Below are 19,169 nucleotides of genomic sequence, written 5' to 3'. Positions count from 1 at the left end.
AAAGAACACGTGAACATTTTCTAGCAGGCCTTTGCATGCTACATAGTGCCTACCTCATACAGTTTCTCATTCTAGTTAATTGAGCATACCAATAAAACATTTGTACAAGATGTGTATATTTTTCACAAATCATGAAATGTTACTTTGTCCTTTTTAAATTTGTTCATTGAACTTTTTCAAATTTATCTACTCAGTCTGACTCAATGTCATTCCCGGACAGTGAACATTATTCACGTAGTAGTAGTGCACATGTTTCTTTCACTATTTTCTACATCAGGGCTAAAATTGCAATGAGTCTTGCCATTTGCCATAACTCAAAGTCTCTTACTTGCCTTTCCCATTTGCTACATCTACAAACTCCAAACCATTGCAAAACGCATGGCAGAGGTCACATCTCATTGTACCAGTTATTAGCACTAATGAAAAATTTAAATGACAACATTAACTTAAGTGATTAATTATTGTACTGAAACAATATATTTTACCTACTTTTATTACTTCTCATTTACCTGTTACTAAAGAGAGCTACTGTAGCTGCACCTAATGTGAATCTTCCACAAATTCTCCTGATGATTATGAGTAGTTCTAAAGGAAGATCAATACCGTATAAACAGTAGCACCATCCAAGAATAATAACTGGACAGCTACTGGAACTGCTTTAAATAAATATTATATTTGTACCTAGTGAATCATATTAGTGCTTATTTTGTATAGTTTATAAATATGTAAAAGAAACATGTATTATGTGCCTCTTTTGTTGCCATTTTGTAGATGAGGTGAAAAAATATAAATTTAAGTAATAAAAATCTTATATTAACTAGGAATATCACAGGGCAGTCTTTCAACACTTGACTGTCCACTTTTAATATTTACGTGAAAGTATTATATCTCTACTTTACATCAGCTTGCTTTTGTGGTTTGCATGTCATAACAGTCCCTCTTTCCATTTTAATTGAATAACTAATTTCCTAACTATGTCAATCAATCATTCATTGTGTGGCTCATATTAATTGAAAAACACATCAGGGCGACTTCTTTGGCATGTACCCAATGATCAACATTAGTGACAAGGTAAAACTGTTTTTCAAAAAGTGCCAATAATTGCACTGTATGTTGACACCTCATAGACTGCAGGATGTGTATAATTCATGGTGAACTGCCTGCAAGATGCAGAGATTTAAGTTCAAGTCCCAATTTACAGTTTTAAGTTGTCATATATGCTGATCAATATATAAGTGCAATAAATGTTTAAAAAAGCTTTTTAGATAAGGAAACTGTCCACATACCAATAACATCCACTTTAAATGTGTGGTTGATACACTCCAGTTCATTGCAGACAACACAACTGTAATTGCCAGAATCAAAAGTTGTCAGATCTTCTAAATTCATTGACCATCGCCTATATGATATAACACCTAAATGGCGTTCTGGGATCACACCATTTTTGTACCAAGTAATATTTGGACTTGGATTTCCTGTACAAAAACAGACATTGGTAATACTTTTGTAAATGCCATTAAATGTAACAAAATGACAATGTTGTCAATAAAACTCAATGTTCAGATAATTTGCAAGAAGAAAATTAAAAATATTATTTAAGTTTCTTGGGGCTGCAATAGTTAAAGATATAGTGGAAACAATATAAGGAAAAGTATAGATTATTATTCACTGCAAAAATGTCGAGTTTCAGACAAGCACAATGAAAAGACTTTTATGACTTAGCTTTTGGCCAAATCCTTCTTCAGAGAAGAAAACACATACATTCATTCACACAAGCAAGCACACCTCATGCACGCGTGACCACCATCTCTGGCAGCTTGGACCAGAATGCCTTCAATGAATAAATGTGTGTTTTCTTTTCAGAAGTAAGGTTTGGCTGGAAGCTAAATTGTAACTCTTTTTCATTGTGCCTGTCTGCAGCTCAACATACCATCTCTGTACTGAGTGGCAGTCTACATTTCCTTATATTGCCAAAGGTATGGTGAGGTATTTAAAAAAAATTCTGAGGCTGTATTTCTTGAAATCAGTATACTAATCATGATGATACCCCCCAGTTACTTTTCCTAACAAATGGTATCAGATTTCTAGCAAATTGAAAAACCTCAGATATCTAAAAACAAGGTACAGGAGTACCTTATTAGCCAAACTTTCTGTAATTTATGAGGATATTTGGACTAAGGAGTGTAAATTCCATTTGTATTAAACATGTTTTGTCTTTGGCAGTACACAGACAGACAGCTGATAATGCTTTAGTATCAGATAAAAGCAGCAGCTGCATAATGTGAGGGGAGGTACAGTGGGCCTTTTTTTAATTGCTACTTTTCTCCTAATATGTACGTATATAAAATACCTTAGAAATAATTCTCATAGTTACCAATGTGAGGAAATCAGCAATAGCCAAATTTTGTTGTTAGTATGCTTTACAGAAGTGGCTTAGAGTGTCTGCTCGTGCCTGTTAATATGTAACACTAATCATCCAACAACTTCTCTTTCATAATGGGATTTACAGAACAGGATGTGTGAATGAATGAAAAAATTGAGGATGTTAAATCGTTTTGGGATATCATATATGCAACTTCCCCAAGAAAGCTTGCAAAGTAATTGTGTTTGATATACAAACAGAGCAAGGGAAAATGTGCACAGAACAGTAATATAGATATCATTCAATTTGTAATATTTTATTTTACTTGTGAATTCTACAGTATATGTTAATAAATATATAAATCTAGCTCACCATCAGCTTGACATTTGAGACGCAAAGTGTTTCCAGCAGGCTTCATGATTACAGGATGCATAGTGTTAGGTTTTACAAAAGTTGGTGGTTTTAAATCCCCTGTAGCATTTACAGAACCTGGCTTAGATAGAAGATCAGTCTCTCTGTCAGGCCCATCAACATCATGAGAATCATCTGCTTCTGCAGTTCCCAGTTGAGATAAAGCTGAAAGTAAAATTCTTTTGATTTTATTTTGATTTTAGATGTACAGGACTTATGTATAAAAATCAATGGTAAAATTCTTAACAAGTGTGATTGAGCTCTTAAAACATGCTTGAACTATTCTTTGGCATTTAAGCAGGAATTTTTGTCCAGATGGTGTGATATCACAAGTTGAATTTTTACCATCCTCAAGTGGGGCAGACCACTGATTATCTCTTACTGCACAGCATTTATACTCAAATATTGCACCATATAGATGATATCACCAGTTTCAATAATTGAGAACATTTCAAAATCACTATACATAGGGAAAATGTAAAATCACAGACATCTATTGAAACTATTAACATTTACTGAATCATTATAAATGACATAAATTTTTGACATAAGCTGTATATTTAGTTCTCATATACATAGTTTATTATCATAGTGAAATTATTCATTATTTATTTATGAATACTGGCAAATTTTTCCTGTTCATTTGTATATAAAAAAATCATGAAATATTTTGCTCCAGGAGAGAGAGAAAGTGGAGAATGATGAGTACTGAAATTAAATCATCTTCAAAATAATACTAGAAACATCTTCTAAAAGTATCAAACAATGGAAAACCCAGGACGAAATTTAACAATATTATGAAAAGGAAAGTTGCCACTCACCATATAGCAGAGACGCTGAGTTGCAGATAGGTACAACAAAAAGGCTGTCACAAATAAATATTTTGGCCAGTAAGGCCTTTGTCAGAAATGGATCACACACACACACATACACACACACACACACACACACACACACACACACACTCAGCATCCATGCTATATGATGAGGGGCAACTTTCCTCTTCTAAAAGTATGAGTCACAAATCCCTGCTATCTTGTAAACTTAATTAATTTATGAATTTTAATGTTGTCTAAAATACAGTACTTCTTTAATTTTGATTGTATTTTTCACATTACCTGGGTTGACTTGAAGCCATGTGGTACCAGAGAAAGTGCACTGTCTGTTGCATACCAAACAAGTGTACCATCCAGCATGATCCAAGCTTATATGCTGGAGCAACAACTGGCCACTTTTATCAGACTGTAACAAAATATTTTGAAACATCTAAATATTCATTAAATGTGAGAGATCAACAGACCATTCAAAAAAGGTAGCTCTGCTCATTTCTGAAGTTCATCATGTAAGTAAATATATGAAGAGATCATGATGTAACACTTCTTACTACACTGGTAGTGGCTGAGTGGTATAGATCAAAGTATATTTTAATACACATTACGAAATATGAATGTTGCTTTGGAAGAATTACAGACAGCACACAATGTCATGAAAGTTAGCAGCAGATGGTTTTAAAACAACAGGTTGAAATCATCAAATGACTGAATTAATTGCCTTGAGATCATATCTCACCAGTATGGCAGTTTTGCCACAAAAATCAATGACAAAGAGACAAGACAGGAAAAAGTAAGGCAGAAGAGTACACTCACATGATGTCATAAGATCATTGTTCATCTAATTGCAGGTACTTGGGATTTGATTTTTGTGTCAATGTACATAGTAACAGAATAAAAAATTATGCAGAAAACAGAAAATCAAATCACAATGGCAGCCATCATAAAATGAAAACAGATTTTTGAAAATACAAGGTCTGTTTTGAAAATACCGAAACATTTTGAATTATGTGCCAATGGAGATATTTAGTGGTATGCAGTTTGCAGCAGTGCCTTGTGCATTACCTTCTACCTAACCACATGTTTTTGAAGTGTGAATATCTCATTTAGTTTTCATGATATTTTTATTTGAGTGTAACATGTTTAAAAATGTTTGTGGTGATTTTTGAAATGGGCAGTTATCAGTGAACTGAAGATGATTCTCAACCAAGGAGGTTGCCCACTTCAATTGATGACTCACAGATTCAGAAAAATCAACAATCTAGTGCATGCAAATTTCCAACATTCTGGACTAAGGAGGCGTTCCTCTGCAATTGATAACTGACACTTTCAAAAAAATCAACAATCTATTGCATGTAAATTGCCAATTGACTGTTAGAGAAGAGCTTAGCATCTCAAATTGGTCGTGTCAGGGATAAATGATAATTAATTGAAACCCTCAGCTGCCGACAGGTGTTGTTGACATACCTTGATGGGGACAGCTGAAAATGTGTGCCCTGACCGGGACTCGAATCTGGGATCTCCTGCTTACAGGCTTACATGGCAGACGCTCCATCCATCTGAGCCACTGAGGACACAGGTGCGAGTGCGCACAGGTTTCCCGAACTCTTACGGGAATCGTCAACTTAAGTGGGCATGAGTAACGAGTGGATGGGCGAAGTATCTATTAGGAACATTACGTATGTAGATTATGGACATTTGGGAATGTGAGTCTCACGAGAAGCATGCAAGGGATAAGTCCCTGCAGTCGTGCTATTCATCTGTGTCCTCGGTGGCTCAGATGGATAGAGCGTCTGCCATGTAAGCAGGAGATCCCAGGTTTGAGTCCCAGTTGGGGCACACATTTTCAGCTGCCCAACAAGGTATGTCAACAACACCTGTCGGCAGCTGAGGGTTTCAATTAATTATCATTTATTCTAGAGAAGCTACATGGTCATCAATGGTATCTGTTCTTTTGAGAACAGTTACTATCTTCATATCATGTCATGGAATTTTGATGCAAGAATTGAACATTGCAGTAATATTTGTTCCTTGTTTGATGACAGGACAACAGAAAAAAAAAACAAAAAAAAAAAAAAAAACAAAAAACAAAAATGGAGTGGATGGTAGTCGGAAACTCCTAGAAACAAGACAATGAAGAAACATTTATCCAGAGGATCATGATGGGAGACAAAAGCTCAGTTTACAGCTACAACATTAAGACAGAAGTTCAGTCATCAGTTTCAATCCCATGTCACAGCAATGCTCACTGCTTTTTTGACTTTAATGGAATTGTGCATTTTGAATTATTTCCTCAAAGTGAAAAAGTGAACCATGTGTACTGTCAAAGCAAATTCATCTCAGACCTTAAAGGCCATCTCAAATGAAGCTATTGAGAACTGCTTCATGAAATGAGGGGGGGGGGGGTGCTTTTAGGGTGGCAAGGGCTATTGATCTATAAAATTAATAATTAAGTTTAGGAAAGTAAAGTTCGGTTATTTTCTGAATGTACCTCGTACATGCACAAGTATCATTATGACAAACTTCATTCATATCTGTAAGTGGTTTCAATAGCCAAGGCAAATTACTATGATTAATTGTAACTTACTATGTAGAAATCGTGTACTTGACAGCATTTATACTGATGAGCATTTTTGAGAAGCCTTGGATCAAAATAAGTTATTTACTTACTAAAACAATGTACTGAGAAGGTATATTATTTAAATCTTTGAAAGGCAGTCTTCTGGTATTGTGCTTTATCCAGCGAACATTAATGTCAGGTCCAGGTGGGACATCACAGGTGAGTGTTGGAGAACTCCCAACGACAGCAACCTTCTTTCTTTCTACCTGAGCTGTCTTACCAGCATAGGTAAAATGTTCTGAAAATAAAATGTAAGGAACAGATCAGTATACTAAGAATAAATATATGTAAAAGAGTTGTAGACTTTTGGAAACAAAAAGGATATGATTATCGCATCAACAGGAAGATTTGATAAAAAAACTGTGCCTTTCCTTGTCCTCACAACAGGTGGGTCTCTCTAATGCTAGAGTATTAGTGACCCTTTATCTTTAACCTTGCCCAGGCTGTCCATCTCTCCTCCCCTAGGAAGAAACTAGTAGTTCTGTATCAACTATTCTGATATTTCGCCTTATGTAGGTAATTTCTTGCCAGCAGTTCTATCTCAAAGGAAATGATAATTAGCACAGGCTTCCTGATTTATCTCATTTCTCTACAATTTAATCGTACATCAAAAGCAAAATTATTGGGCGAGCAAGAAGTAACATTGTTTGACTTCAGTACAGACAAATGTATGAAAACGAGAATATGAAATTTGAAATTTTGCATCAAAAGATGTTTCTTGGATAATAAAGAAGAAAACAAAATAACAAACGAATCAGATGACTGTAAAACAATGATAAGTTACTCACAAATCAAAATCAAGAGAGTACATCTTACAGGAAGGAAGTAGAATACATGGAATGATGCAGCACAGATGAAATATGAATGTCAGAAAAGGAGGAAAAGAACAAAAGCTAACTTAGTGGAAAACAGTAAATAATGGCAGATTAGAATAGAAGAGGTGAGAGTCATCTGATGAGAGGAAGTGAGAAAGGAATAGTAAACAATGTGAAAAGTATAAAAAAATTCTTCTTCCTTGAGATTAAAAATACAAAATCTTGCTTGTGCCTACCCTCCATATTCTTCTCACTTGAAGGAGGAATTTACTACTCCATGGCTCAAGATTTAATGTTCATCTTGTGTGTGTGTGTGTACTTCAACTATGGTACACTATGAGAATTATGCAGTGTGATTAAAATTTGTCCTTGTCAAACAAATTAGACTCTTAAGACAAGGAAAATGACAACTGTGTGGCTGGAATTATCTGAATGGGACAGAAATTGGTAGGTATGATGTACAAGTGCAGAAAAACATATGATTACAATTTCAGAAAAATTGGATGTTATATTCAAGACAAAAAGCTTAACAAATTGATCGAGTCAATAACGTGTTGATCCATTTCTACCTGTTAGGGAAGCAGTTATTCAGCTTGTCGCTGATTGATAGAATAGTTGTATACCCTCCTGAGGGATATCATACCAAATTATTTCCAATTAGCTCATTACATGGTTGGAGGGCCCTGTCAATAATGCTCCAAACATTTTCAGTTGAGGAGAGATATGGTGATCTTTCTGGCCAAGGTACACTTTGGCAAGCACAAAGGTGAGCAGTAGAAATTATCTCACTACATGTGAGCCTGGGACAGCTTGCCACGAAGGGCAACAAAACAAGGTGTAGAATGTTTTTGACATACCACTGTGCTTAAAGGGTGCTGCAGATAACAACCAAAGGGGTCCTGCTGTGAAAAGAAATGGCACCCCAGACGGTCACTCCTGGTTGTCAGAGTGTACGGTGGGCGACAGTCAGGTTGGTATCCTACTACCATTCGGGGCATCTCCAGGGATGTCTTTGACCTATAAACTACTTGACTGGAACAGAATTGTCTTCAGTGGTGAGTCCCACATTGAGTTGAGCCCTGTGACCAATGGAAATGTGTCTCGAGATGCCTCGGACAGTAGTGGGATACCAGCCTCACTGTCACCCACCGTGCAGCCCAACAACAGGACTTGTTCAGTTGTCATTTGCAGCACCCTTACAACACAGGATAGATGTCAAAATATTCTACACCCTGTTTAGTTGCTCTTCATAGAAAGCCATTTTGGGCTTACATTTCTGCAAGATAATTCCCACCCGCACATGGCGAGAATTTCTACTGTTGCTTGCCAAATCCTAGCTTGACCAGTAATCTCACTGGATCACTCCACAATTGAGAATATTTGGAGTATTATGAGCAGGGCCCTACAGCCAGCTTAGGATTTTGACAATCTAACATGCCATTTGGACAGCATTTGACATCATATCCCTTAGGAGGACATCCAATAACTCTGTCAATCAATGCCAAGCTGAATAACTGCTTGCACAAGGGCTAGGAATGGACCAATGTGTTACTGATTTTCTCCATTCGTGAAACTCTTCTTCTTGAATAAATCATCCATTTTTTCTGAAATTGTAAACATTTGTCTGTTTGTGCATGTACGAGTACATCACATCTACTGATTTCCATGCCATTTGGATAATTCCTTCATGGCACATCTTTTTTTTTGTCTTGGAGTTCATTTTCACATTTATTAGTTTGGTTATACTGTGTTAGTTAATTTGCCAAAATAATCTACAGACTGCTTACCGTCAATCACTTGTAGGTAGACACAGGTAAAAATGCTTCCAGTTTTGATGGTTGTGATGCACTCATACCAGCCCTCACTGTTGTGTGTTATGTTTGGAATAATCAGCAGATGTTGGCTGCCCCTAGGCTAAAAACCATTGATACATTAACAACCTCACTACTGTGTCTTATGTTTTAATTCTCTATCTTAATACAGGAACTGTCTATTTCAAAAATGCAAATAAAAAGAACATTTTGTAATAAAAATATTCCTTGAGCATTTGTGTTTTAAACTCAGAAAGAAATGTTGCACTATGGCAGATTTAAACTACTCTATATACTTATATTGCACAGTCCTATACGTCACAATACACACATTAAATGTTTTACAAAAGGAAGCTTGATAAAACATTGCCTATTAACCTGGGAAGCAGTGTAAACACATGTGAAGGTAAACAAATATTATCTTTTTTAATAACCATCTTAGTATTGTGATGCTCTTGGCTTGGGATTCTTTGTGCCTCATCTACGTAACTTCAGTGATCAAAACTCTAAGCATTTCTCCTCTACACCATTTGGATAATGGAGCATAACTCCGAAATATTCAGACTCATTTATACTTGCTTTGTAAATAAAACCTCCTTCTCTGCTTGCTGCAGACGATGGACACACAAACCAGCTTGTGAGACACATTTATATTTATGCTTTAGAGTTTCTCCTTCATGTAGATTGCTAAATGATATTATCATCTCCCATTATTGGATTAACATTTCAGTGTGGAATATTTTTCTATGAATAGATTTATCCTTACTGTATATCAGATGCCTGGGAACTGCTTATTGAAAAGTCCAGTCCAATTGAGGAACACAGATATTATAATTCATCATACAGTCATGTTAGCTTAGTACTGATGTGTTCCACTCACAATTTCAGTGTCTCTTTTCAACTTTTTAAAATTTTTTATAATAACTGTCTTATTTTAACTGAAGAGCACTAACTCTGGTTTGACATAAGATATATGCTCTGTATGAACAACTGGAAATCACTTTTACAGATTGCCAATGAATGGTACTTACAGGTCACTTTGTCCTTTGAAGCACAAAGAAAAAAGAAAAACTCTTATTCATGTTACTTATACATTTTGTTATTGATTATATATGAGAAATTATAAGTTTGAAAGTGTCTCATTGTTCTTTACTACAGTTTAACAAAAGAATAAAAAGAAATGATTATGTATGATTTTAAACTGAACTGTTCACTTCACAGCGAAAAAGGAAAATTTAAAAACAATTAGACCAAAGTTACCAGCAAACATTGTTAATTTTCTCTTAAAAACTAATAATAATTTCCAGCAACAATATAAAGAAAATCTGTGCTATCACATATTTATCTCAAGAAGAGTATTATCTCAACAAAAACATTTTTTTGAAAATATAATGTAACTGGGTAGACAAAAAATCTATTCACACAGCAGCAGCAGAAAACACATTGTAATTAACTAAATGTGCAAGCTTCTTGAGACAGTGGCAACTTCTTCTGGCAGAAGGGCTGAAAGGCATATATCTGCACTGATCCCCACATTCTGTCTCTTGACACCTGCTTCGTTCTTGGAGTTACCCCCCAAAGGATTGGAAGTCCCTGTTTCTGGATGGAATCCTACTCTATACCAGCCTCTTTTACAGTTTCAAATACAGCAATCTCTTGCACTTACCTGGCTAATCTGTAACCTATATCCCTCATCTGCCAATATCCACTACATCAGACTTTTCTCCTACAAAACCCTGCAGTTATCTGCCTCTCATGTTTCCTTGGATGGTATCATCCACCAAGTCAAGTTCAAACTACAACAACAGCCAAGAGCTCACCTGAAAAAGCTATCCTATCTTCACTTAAAGGACCTCAACAGTATTATTTCTCTTCCTGTTCCTCTCCAGCTTCCTAAACAGCCATGCCATCTACTACCACTCCTCCCTTACAAACTGAGTTTGGCTAACCTTCTTCATATATCCAGATTTCACCACTGCCTCCCCGAGCAGTGGTAACTCATGATCACAAGAACCAGCCACAACACTACAGTGTTCTCAACCTTCTACTTAAGGCACTCTCCCCCATCTGAATTATCTGTATTATCCAAGGGTGCTGCTTTGGTGAAGGACCTACTTCCCTTTACATGTAACATCAACTGGAAATATCACTGGGAAACTCAGTTCCAAAACTTTTCCAACAGCAGACTTGACACTGAACCCTGCCTTAAACAGTTTCAACCATGATCCCAACTTGATCCACCATCATTACCTCATAATCACCATTTGCAAGCCTTTCAAGAATTCCTAACAGCCTGCATTGCTCTACAATCCCATTCAGGTCCCTACAATATGACCCTAACCTGTCCTCTGCAGATCTATAGGCTCTTTATTCCCCAAAAACTGATAACTCCATTATTATTCCCCCAACAGACAAGGTATCTACCATTGTAGTTCTTGACAGATGGGAGTGTGTAAGTGAAGGTCTGTGCCAACACAACTGTCTGACACCTTGACATACACCTTCTGCCATCAAGATCCCATCCCTGTAATCTATAGAACTTCTTACTCCTCCCAAAACCAGGCACTCTCACTTACTATCTTCTTTCTAAGATCCATGAACTCAGCCACCCTGGCTGTCTCATTGTTGCTGGCATCAAAGCACCAACCGAACATATATCTGCCTTAGTTGATCAAAAACTCCAACCTATAGTAGAAGTACCTATATTAAAGACACTAACTGTTTTCTAGATTGAAATGACAATTAAAACACCTGCAGACATGCCTTTTTCAGTTAATTTATTTATGCAACCAGTTTCAGTGTTCCATCACACCATCTTCAGGCTTCTTTACCAACATAAATTGGAAGGAATCCAGTCTTGTGTGCAGTCATAATAGAAATCAATGTAAAACATATCTATGAACACCAGTTATTTAATATTGGCTCCTGTTGTGACTGCACTTGAATTGGATTCCTCCCAATTTACATCAGTCATGAGGCCTGGAGATGGTGTAATTAACACTGAGACTGGTTTCATAATTAAATTAAATGCAGGAGATGTGGCTGCAGGTGTTTTAATTTTCATGTCATAACGAACAGTCGGAGTACTTGTAACCATCTACTACAAGGATGGCCACATCGTCTGAAATCTATGCCCGACCCTCCTCCACCACAAACCTTGATTGTCACTACTGATCCCACCTCCCTCTATACCAACATCCACCATGTACATGTTATTTCTGCTGCTGAACATTATCTCAACCAGTGCCCACCAGATTCCAAATCTATGACATCCTTCCTGCTCACCTTAATCATCTTTATGCTTACAGACAACATATGTTTGAGGAGCAGACTTACAAACAAATCAGGGATGAGTCCATGGGAACTAGGATAGCTCCTGCCTATGCCAACCTTTTCATAGATTGCTTTGGAGGGGCTTTCCTGGGATCCATAAGCCTTCAGCCCCTGGTTTGGCGTAGATACATTGATGAAATCTTTGCCATATGCACTCATGGTGAGGTTGACCTGTTAAAGTTCTTGGAATCTCCAACTACACACTCCCAATTAAATTTAACATGGGACTATTCTAGATCCTATACCACTTTCCTTGAAGTTGACCTCATCCTCACTGAGGGTCACCTGCACACTTCTTTTCATATTAAACCTACTAACAAACAACAGTATTTACAATTTGACAGTTGCCATTCTTTCCATGTCAAACGCTCCCTCTCACACAACAGTACACCACTTCAGCCTTCACTGGACATAATTACCCTACCAGCCTCATTCAAGAGCAAATTTCCCAAGAACCAATCCTGTCTGACATTTTGCCCAATACAACTAGAATAGCTTTTCATTGCCCCTCTCCCCAGTCTCCACAATATCATAGTCAGATCCAAGCTTCTTCTCCACCCATTTCCCTACCCTCCTATCGCTGTGACTGTCCCTGTTGTAGGCTTGCCCTATGCATCCTACTGCCAGCTCCATAACTGGCAAAATGTATACTATCAAAGGGAGAGTCACCTGTGAAGCAACACATATTGTATGCTAGCTATTATGCAATCTCTGTTTGGTCTTCTACATTGGTATGACCACCACCGTGGTATCAGTTAGGATGTGTGGACATGGACAGAGCATGTATACTGACAACACACAATATCCCGTTGCAGAGCATGCCCTACAGCATGATTGTTGTGGCCTCACTGTGTTTTTCACCACACATGCCATCTGGATTCTTCCTCTTGATGCCAGTTTTCCAGAACTCTGCTGGTGGAAACTGGTGTTACAACATGTCTTTGGTTCTCACCTCCCACCTGGCCTTAATTTATGTTGATTTCTTCAGTCTCTGCATTTTCTCTCAATAACTATTCCTTCCTTTGGTCCACGTTTAGTCTTCTATATCTTTTATTTTCTGGCCTGTCTATTTTTCCCACCTTCATCTCTAGCATGTGTTAGGCACTTAGCTTTATTAACTCTTGCACAATGTTTTGTTAGTAAGCTCTGTCTTGATTTCTACCCTATATTCAACCTTTTAGCTCTCAGGTTTTAAATATTATGGGGTATAGTCCCCAAAAATCAGTCTTTCCTTCTCATTCTTCCTGGTAAGTGCATTCTGGGTGACTTTTCCACAATCCTCCTCATTTCATAAAACTCTTCAGTCCTTTTCCTTCATCCCTCTTCCTTCTCCTTCAACCTTTCTGCCAGAGGAAGGAGCCACTGGCTACAAAAGCTTGCACATTTCGTTACCTTTCTTGCACATTTTGTTAACTTTTATATGTTTTCTCCTGCTGCTGCTTGGCGAGAAGATTTTTTATCGTTCCACCTATTATTTTCAAGAAGAGTATTGTGTTTTTCTTGTAATATTGTATACAACAATTCAAATAGCTTACCTGTGATGGAAACACTGACTCTGAACCACTATCAGTATTACTGCTTGGACAACTGGCTACACGTTGCCACAGAATGTGTGCTTGGTTATCCATGACAGGGACACATTTCAGTTCAGTTGTTGTATTTACAGCAGCTGTTATGTTCTTGATGTAGTGAGGAAACTGCCTCCCAGAATGTTTGTCTAAAATTTATTAAGAAAACACTTACAAAATGAGAAACAATCTAGCTATGTTTATAACTGAAATTCACTTACAATCATAAATGCAGTTAAGTTTGTTAAACTCATAAATAGTTCTTCACATTTATTCAATAGCAAAAAAACAATATTTTGAAACAGAAACATCCTCATACCAATTACTTCCACTATATGGGTGAAATTTATGCATCCATTTACATTACAGACAATACAAGTGTAATTTCCAGAATCAGAAGTCTGCAACTTCTCAAGATTAATGGACCATCGTTTATATGTCACCTCCAAGTTATGATCTAAACTCCCTCCATCTTTATACCATGTGATGTTTGGAGTTGGATCTCCTAGAAACACATGAAAAAGACATTCTTAGTGAAACTGAAATTGACTTCAAGACCAGTATTATACATAACTTAACAAAGCTATGTAGATAAGATTATGGAAATCAGTTTCTTTCCCTTCTCATAGTTAAATTAGAGAACAACATGTTTCTGATTCTTCTGCACATCTTGTCATGCAGTTATATTACTTCCTATCAACAAGTGTTTATGCCATTTTGTGTTACAAGAGTCTGATGCCATCTGGTACAATTTCTCTAGCCTTTGACCAAATACAGTTCAAGACTGACTTGATTTCAGCTGTTGCTTTGATTTGGAATTCTTAGTTACCTTATTTCAACCTTTCCATCATTTATTAATTTTACATTTCTTCAGAAGACTGAAAGTTCAATTCCAAAAGCTGTGGGAGACAATCACAGCAACAACATATCGGATGCCTCAGTCTAGTTTCAGTTATTATAAAAATAATTTGGATTTAATATATGAATTAAAATATAATTATTTATTTTTGGTTATTGACAGTTGCCAACTAGCTTGGTAAGTACTGAAAGAAAAAACACACAGAAGAACTGTGTGTGTCTCAGATTCATTGCACATGTTATAACTATTTTGCTTTCTGTTACATTGTTCATCATTACAACTCTCTGTAGTTGTAAGTTTGTAATCCATGGCATAGTCTAACAGAAAAAGTCAACATGAAAGTGGTTATGGAAACCTGTAATTAGTTGCAGATAGTATAAAAGACTGGTATAAAATTTCATTCTCACTGTGTTATTGCAGTTCATACAGGTTGTACATCCAACTTCTTACATTTAATTCCTGTAAATCAGCAGTCATGTGACATAACTAATTAGGTTCTTCATGGCATTTTATTCTCAGTGTTACTAAAGCATTAACATAACTATGCATTTAGTGGTTATAAATACTATATTATGACAGAGAGGGCTGAAAAATGTAGATAGTTCAAGATATGTGAAGAAGTATTTAAATAACAAGACAAATTGTGGATGAAAGTTAATATCAGGGACTATACCATCAGCTTGACATTTCAGATTGAGAGAACTGCCTGCTGCCTTTATGTTTAGAGGATGCATCTTGTTTGGTTTTGAGAACACTGGTGATTTTAAATATGTTGTAGAACCATAAAGTTTCTGCTCTTCTGACACATCTATATCCTGTAGAGATATATTGGTATCCACAGATGTGTCCACTTCTGAATCAGCAATAAGTGACATAGCTGAAACACAATATGATCACCTTCACACAAGGGAAAAAAGTTTTATAGGTGGCAAGCAAATTTTATGCAATTCTGAATGCCTTAAAATGTTAGACTACCATGAAATATATGGACGTATTATTGCCAAGCTATTATTCTAGTCTTTGTATTTTTATTACTATGTTTTTTTTATTAACATAAAGTTAAAAACAATAATACAATGCCAACAAATTATGCAGAATACATACCATGATCTAATTGGAGCCAAATTGTTGTAACTGCTTGACAGTGCAGTGAGCAAGCTATACATGTGTACCAGCCAGCATCATCCACATTGATATCCTGAAGCTCTAGTAGCTGATGTGGGCCAAACTGCAATGATATACAGTGAATAAATGTATGAATTACTTTAATGAGAAATTTTTGACAGTAAAAAGAAGTCATGAAAACATACTACTTGCAGAGCATGTGGTAGAATGTAATAATCCGCATTCGGATCATCACTCTGAGTGACAGAAACAGTAGATGCAAAACAAATGCCTATGTTAATAAGTTGGTGTAGTCATACGTTGAGTATTTACTTGTTGCGTAAAAGTAGATCTACCTCCCAGTCAGTGTTTCAACTCAAAGACAGTGTGTCAAATAACAATTGCTGCAAGATTCATATAATTCATTCTGTGTTTTTGTTGTTAAAAAGTTTGCATATTTTAACTTGAGACCCAAAACTAAAACTTGGAAACTAATGTAAATAAAGAGACAAATATGCAGTAAACAACAATTTTAGCACAAACAAAAAGTATATGTATGAGAGCACCATGTTTTGAAAATTTCAGAAACTATACAAAAGAGAAGTAAATGCCAAGAGAAATAGTTTGACAAATGGATTCTAGTTAGTGGATTGTGACAGTATTTTTAAAAGGTATGTTACTTACCTTAATAACATATTCATCAGGGATATTGTCCAGATCAATGCTAGGAATTTCATTTGTATCATGTTTTATCCAAGTAATATTACTTTCAGCTTCCTCTGGAACACCACAGTCAAGAACAGGTGAACTTCCTATAATGGCAACCTTTGTCTTTTGCATCCTCAAAGGTACCTCAGCTTGGATAAAGCTACCTGCACAGAAGTAAATATCTGTATTTAGTAGCTAACCATAACTGAATTAGTAAAATTAATATCAATTATCATGAAACATATATCTCTTGCATGCAATGTTGTGTCTATCATTCATAATTTCCTCATATTCTTACTATGAATACATTATATAATGTATACATTGCACCAGTGCCTCAGAAAATAAAAAGCATCAAGACATCTAGCAATTCTTGCATTATGAACTTTCCACTTTTATAGATGTTAGAGGAAATGATCATTTTTACAAGTAAAGTAAGAATCAGGTGTAGGTGTTCAAGTGCATGCTACAAAAATTCTAAATGCAAAAAGAAAGCTTTGTCTCAGTATAAGCAATAACTTTAACAGAAGAAAAACAATAATTTCATGAAGATATTTTGGAAGACTGAAGAGGAAGTGTCACAGTAAACAAGTGAATTATGAAGGTTCTTGAATCAGTTCTTCCACAACAGTTTTCTTGCTGGTGTCACACAGCACACTTTCACTGAGTTGCATGGCTACATGCTTTCCCAAACAGGGTACAAACATATGCTAGAGTATTGTGAAGAATGTTATTATGACTGCCTGTAGATGTGTTGAAAGCTCAAATGCATAATGTAAAACAGCATTTCTGTTCACAATAAAAATACTCAGTGTCCCAGAACAATCTAAAGAATGGGTTAAGGAAACTAGAAAGATGTTCAAAATGTATTTATGAAAAATTATTACACAAAATAAAAGATTCTGTCAGTCATGGTTAGTAGAATAGTTCATATTTTGGACAAGATCACCATATGGGGAAAGTTATGGGCCTAATACAGAGGTAGCACGAATGCTGTCGAAGTACTAACTTTGGATGGTAGTGTTTTATGACGTTCGAAGATTTATGCGTAGTAGTTTATTTGTCCAAATCATCAAGTTTTAACATTTTTTGTGAAAAAATAGTTCAAGCTGAGGAAAAGGTAAAAGGAAGTGACTGGAGATATTCAGAAAGCAATGACCTTCAAACCAAACAAAATGGGTACATAAGACTCATTTGGTGCGAAGTAGAGGTTGCAAGTGGTCGCTAACTGAGGAAAATAAACGATAAGGTAACACTTTTTTTTTAAAAAAAAATGTGGTACATGATACGTGTCTGTTACTACACATAAAGGGGTAAATGAATAATTTGTTTCTAAATGTATGGAGTCACGTACCTTCTACAGCATCTTCATCTGAAACATAGTCCACGGATTCCGCTGGGGTCCCGTGCTGAGTTTCCATGCCACTTGCACCGAGAATGCTCCCTGAGCCCTCGACAGGCATCAAGTCAGCTTTGCTTGTGAAGCTCTCTTGATTTAGGGACGCTCGCTTTGTATTTACAGCTTTTTGGCAGTTCATGTCGTTGACTGATACCGTAATGTTTTGCCATAATCTTCCATTGTCCGTTTCGAGATAGCAGCTGTACTTTGCAGCATCACTACACTTCACGGATTTTATGTTTAGCCTGAAACAAAAACGTTTGCTTGATTAGTATAAGTATTACCATACGACTTTGAGGAATATTTGCTAGGCAAAGCAACTGTTTGTTTTCTCACAAAATAATTGTTGACCTTTAAAAATCCATTCTTACCATAGAAACGATGAGTCCAGTAAGAAATTGTACCCAGTAGAACAGTTCATAATGGAATTGCTCATTCGTGGTATATAGTCACTGTAAACAAACTTCTAAAGAAACAGAGACTGCTCCATAATAGAAGTAAAACGAAGCGTAGTGCTATAGATAGAACGAAACACGTTTGACTGTCAAGAGGACAATGCGTGAAGCCTTAGGTAACTGCCGTACCACAATATTGTCTAATTATCTTTCATAAAATCCAAAGAAATTCTTGTCGTGCGTAAAGGCTATTAGAGGCACCAAAGCTAGTATTCAGTCTCTAGCGAAAGAGTCAGGAATTGAAATTGAGAGTAACAAAGCGAAAGCTGAAATGCTTAAATGCGTTTTGAACTGTTCCTTTAAAAAGGAAAACCCAGGCGAACTGACCCAATTTCAGGTCTAATGAACTTACGTCAGGAAATGCATGGTTTCCAGGCTCGAGACCATTTATTCAGTCATACATTGTTACAGAGACTGCAGTCTAATACGCGCTGTACCATGCAGTTTGCGTGATTTCCTCCTAGACGATGGTACTGTTCCTCATACGTGATGTCCTAGTGACCTCTCCTGCCACAGTAGTTGGCCATGTCGTGTCCTATTCAGTTCTCTTGCTGACTCACCTTATAGTGGATCTGGTACAGCGTTGTACACAGAGTTCCCGTATTCGAATTGAGAGCTTGCCGACATGGTGTTTACTTACGCAAAGGCAAATGGCCGCTGGCGGCAGCAAGGTTGTATCAGGAGACCTATCCCCGCCGACAACAACCACAGCGTTCAATGTCTTCAAAAGTGTTTCGCCATTTGTCTGAGACAGGGTGGTTTCAGGAAGCAGGAAATCATGATAGACGTACCAGAAATGTTCGGATACTCGACTTTGAGGAAAATGTGATTAACACTGAGGAAGGCGACCGCCGTGTCAGCAGCGGGCAGTTGGCCCACCAGTAAGTACAGTGT

At 36.6% G+C, this 19,169-nt stretch overlaps 1 protein-coding gene across 1 annotated transcript in view; it reads right to left on the bottom strand.

Annotated features, from left to right (window-relative positions):
* The window catches only part of LOC126259304 (fibroblast growth factor receptor 3-like), a 418,035-nt gene that overhangs the window by 31,468 nt on the left and 367,398 nt on the right, over window positions 1-19,169 (bottom strand). The window contains exons 4-14 of the mRNA XM_049955976.1: window positions 17,776-18,065; window positions 16,398-16,585; window positions 15,714-15,837; window positions 15,283-15,486; window positions 14,070-14,255; window positions 13,718-13,899; window positions 8,826-8,952; window positions 6,274-6,461; window positions 3,892-4,015; window positions 2,735-2,938; window positions 1,287-1,475 (exon numbers count right to left, since the gene is read on the bottom strand). Coding sequence (XP_049811933.1) covers window positions 1,287-1,475; window positions 2,735-2,938; window positions 3,892-4,015; window positions 6,274-6,461; window positions 8,826-8,952; window positions 13,718-13,899; window positions 14,070-14,255; window positions 15,283-15,486; window positions 15,714-15,837; window positions 16,398-16,585; window positions 17,776-18,065 — 2,006 coding nt within the window. The remainder of the gene's footprint in view (window positions 1-1,286; window positions 1,476-2,734; window positions 2,939-3,891; window positions 4,016-6,273; window positions 6,462-8,825; window positions 8,953-13,717; window positions 13,900-14,069; window positions 14,256-15,282; window positions 15,487-15,713; window positions 15,838-16,397; window positions 16,586-17,775; window positions 18,066-19,169) is intronic.

This window comes from Schistocerca nitens, chromosome 5 (assembly GCF_023898315.1).
Source record: "Schistocerca nitens isolate TAMUIC-IGC-003100 chromosome 5, iqSchNite1.1, whole genome shotgun sequence".
Taxonomy (NCBI): domain Eukaryota; kingdom Metazoa; phylum Arthropoda; class Insecta; order Orthoptera; family Acrididae; genus Schistocerca; species Schistocerca nitens.
Note: the sequence above shows the minus strand (reverse complement) of the source record. Positions and strands in the feature narration are given on the sequence as shown.